The following is a 4,052-nucleotide window of genomic DNA, read 5'->3' as shown; positions in this document are numbered from 1 at the left end:
AGACATGATTGACTCCAAATGATTATCAGAATAACCTTTTCAAATTCTACTAAACATTCTCTTGGGGTCTTCTTAGAGATGCATTGAATTTTATTAATTTGAGAAGAATTGTGGGTGATGGTAGGGATTCCAGTTCCCACTCTTGAGCACTAAAGTTTACATTACTATAATGTTTGAAGTTTAGAATGAGGACTTTATGCGTGTATAGTTGGTGAAAAGAATATATTTAAAGAACTCATCTCAGCAGCATAGGCTGTTACTTGTGGTACTACTGGATGGCATCCTGGACCCAAGCCTTACAATTCAAGTGTCCAAATTATATCATCCAAACAAAATGCTCAAGTGAACATAAAGCAGGCTTTATTCTGAAGTTATGAGGAGTCTCACCTACAACCTATGGGTAGCAAAAGCATTGGTCAGTTCTGACATTCCTTGACCTACTGCAACCACTCTAGCCACCACCCCCAGGTCTGTGATGGGAAGAGGACCCGAGAGAGGATCTCACCCAAGAGCACCCCTTGTGTGACAGCATCCTGAGCCCAGATGAGACCCAGCAATTTCTTCACTGGGACAAAATGGGGGAAAAAGAAACTAAAGGGTTGCTCAAGATAAAATCTAAGAAGACTACTCAGGAAGGAAAAGAAGAATTCAGATAAAATAGGTGACAAGAAGTTGCTGAAAACACATGAAAAACTGTCTGCTTTTCATTTAGGAGGTGACTCGGAATTCTTTAACACACCCTTTGTTAGATATTACCTCCTGTTTCTGGAAGTTTTTGAAAGTAAATATTTATAAAAATGCTAAGAAATAGCAGTTGATAAATATATATATATATATATTTATACATAAATATATATATATATATTTATACATAAATATATATATATATATATAATGTGTATACATATTCCCTCAAATGTGTGTGTATATAGATAGAGAGGTAGACTGATTTGAGGTCAGGGAAGAAGCTGTCCTGATAGATCGCCCTACACATCGGTCCCACCACTTCTCCAGAACCTGTCCAGACACATGGAGTTAAAGAACCAGAGCAGCAGCACCTCGGGCTTCATCCTCCTGGGCCTCTCCTCCAGCCCCCAGCTGCAGATACCCCTCTTCGCCATCTTCCTCATCATGTACCTGGTCACTATCGTGGGCAACCTGCTCATCATCCTAGCCATCCACTCCGACTCCAGGCTCCACACACCCATGTACTTTTTCCTCAGCAACTTGTCCTTCATGGATATCTGCTTCACTACGGTCATCGTGCCCAAGATGCTGGTGAATTTTCTATCAGAGTCAAAGGGCATCTCCTACATAGGCTGCCTGGTCCAGATGTACTTCTTCATGGCCTTTGGGAACACTGACAGCTACTTGCTGGCCTCCATGGCCATCGACCGGCTGGTGGCCATCTGCAACCCCTTCCGCTATGATGTGGTCATGCGCCCACGCCGCTGCCTCCTCATGCTGCTGGGCTCTTGCACCATCTCCCACCTGCACTCCCTCTTCCGGGTGATGCTCATGTCTCGCCTCTCTTTCTGTGCCTCCCATGTCATTAAGCACTTTTTCTGTGACACCCAGCCTGTGCTAAAGCTGTCCTGCTCTGATACCTCCTCCAGCCAGATCGTGGTCATGACTGAGACCCTGGCTGTCATTGTGACCCCCTTCCTGTGCATCCTCTTCTCCTACCTGAGGATCATTGTCACTGTGCTCAGAATCCCCTCTGCAGCTGGCAAGTGGAAAGCTTTCTCTACCTGTGGCTCCCACCTCACTGTAGTGGCCTTGTTCTATGGGAGTGTCATCTATGTCTATTTTAGGCCCCTGTCCATGTACGCAGTGGTGAAGGACCGGGTAGCCACAGTTATGTACACAGTAGTGACTCCTATGCTGAACCCTTTCATCTATAGCCTGAGGAACAAAGATATGAAGAGAGGTTTAAGGAAATTAAGGGACAGAATTCTCTCATAGAAAGAACAAAATGATGGAATATCATAATTGGGAGATGACCTAGGAGGTTCTCAGGTTATCCTTCCTCCTAACCGTTTTCCACAAGGCACTCAAAGAGAACATGGGGGTGATGCTGGATACCAGTGGGCACTGAGTGGAACAGAACACTTTGTTTCTCTCCTTGGCACTGACCAAAGACACTCAATACCCAACTAGGTATTACTGGGAATCTGGGTGTCATGAAAACACGTTTTACCATTCTCAATGGACTGCCACCTATATGGTGAAATAAAAATTTTTGTACAAATAACTTTTTTAAGCCTGCACAGCAGTCAAGGGGGTAAAAATTCCTATTCATTTTCAGAAGAGGCATCTATATGAATTTAATAAGGAATTTGTAAAACTTGTGTGTGTGTGTGTGTGTGTGTGTGTATGTTTGTGAGAGAGAGAGAGAGAGAGAGAGAGAGAGATATGCTGGGGACTGAACCTAGGTCACACTCACACTAGGCAAGTGCTCTACCACTGAGCTACATCTCCAGCCAGGAAAGATTCTTGGAGGAATGACATGAGATCATCCCGAAGAATGGACTTAACAACTGATAGAAGAAGCTGTAAAAGATGAGAAAATAGGCAGAATATTTAAAGTAGTGAAAACACTCAAACATGTAGAGCCAGGAAGCACTGGAATATATTTGAAAGAGGCACTAGGAAACTTGTTCAACTTAAAGAGTAAAGAGAATGAAGCAGGGAAGATAGGAAACTACAAAAATAAACATATTTATTTCACCATTAACACCCAAGGGTCAGGACACCTGCCCTCTCAATACCCAATTCTTTTTCCTTTACTTCTTAATTCTTTCTTTCTCCACACGTTCAGCATCCTCACTAAGCTACCCTTTATGTCGTGGAGAAAGCAATGTATCAGGCTGGATAAGCTAGACTGTGCCATAGAAATCAACAATCTCATAAATCTTAGGACCTTAAAACTTTACTTCTCATTTACCCAAAAATGTCCACCATAGAAAAGTTTAAGGGTGCGTCTCATTTTGAACACTCAGGGACCCGAGATTTTGAAGCAGCCACCATAGTAAGCATTAATCATCATTCTGTCAGAAGTCGAGAATCACTCGCGAATATTTTACACTGCCAATTAAATACTGTGGTCCAAAATGACCCACACCAATTCTGACTAGAAGTCATTGTCCACAACTAATCTCATGACCTCACCCAAATAATTGGAGCCAGAAGGCATGATCCAACCATGCACCTGCAAGACCAAGAGCCAGAAGTGTTTGGTGAATGGCATTAATGACTAGTACACATCCAGAATAACACACAACACATCACTACACATGGTAGTTGTTTTATAAAGCCTTCCGGATTATGTAACTGTCAATAACAGTAGTAATGTAAAACTTTCTCTCTCTCTCTCTCTCTCTTTCTCTCTCGATTCTTTTGCTTCAAACATTTCATCAAATTCTCACAACTACCAACTTTTTTGGAACACAAGATTGTTAATGGCACACCCAAAGTTGCATGGAAGACTTAAAGACACAGAGAGGTGCCTGGTGTCAAATGGACACAGAAACACATAGGTTCCACCATCAAGGTTCCTGCCATCGCCTTCACTTGTCCTCCTCCACTAATCGGGGAGTAACCAGCAAGCCAGAAAAGAAATCCAATTTGCAGCCGTCTTCATTTTTGTACAGTCACACCTGGTGTTTATCACTATAACCACCTATCACTTGGTTTGGGAGATGATGACTTAGAAGATTTGTACCATTTCCAGTTACTCTGTTATGTGCCATAGTTTTCTCATGCTCAATTCAGCACAATATGTCACTTAAGAATGTGAGTAAATCCTGGCATATAGTAAATTAATAATAGCTTCCATTAACTTAATTAAGTCCTTGATCCTGAGAACAGGAATTTATCTTTTTAATTCTGACTTCAATCTGCCATTAGCCCCATACTTATTTATCCAAACAAATGTGTAACAATTTCAAACAGGATCTTTTATGAAAAACCCTAGAGATATTCCCAAAAGTTCAAATTAAAAGAATATTCTAGATAATAAGTAACCATAAGAGCACATTTTGAGATGAAAG

The 4,052-nt window shown here is 41.7% G+C and overlaps 1 protein-coding gene across 1 annotated transcript; it reads left to right on the top strand.

Annotated features, from left to right (window-relative positions):
- The first annotated feature begins 1,029 nt into the window (after positions 1–1,029).
- On the top strand, positions 1,030–1,965 carry LOC124964618 (olfactory receptor 1L6-like). Its single transcript, XM_047525141.1, has one exon. The coding sequence runs from the start codon at positions 1,030–1,032 to the stop codon at positions 1,963–1,965; it is 936 nt and encodes a 311-aa protein (XP_047381097.1).
- The last annotated feature ends 2,087 nt before the right edge of the window (positions 1,966–4,052 follow it).

Source organism: Sciurus carolinensis, chromosome 14, assembly GCF_902686445.1.
Source record: "Sciurus carolinensis chromosome 14, mSciCar1.2, whole genome shotgun sequence".
NCBI lineage: Eukaryota > Metazoa > Chordata > Mammalia > Rodentia > Sciuridae > Sciurus > Sciurus carolinensis.
Note: the sequence above shows the minus strand (reverse complement) of the source record. Positions and strands in the feature narration are given on the sequence as shown.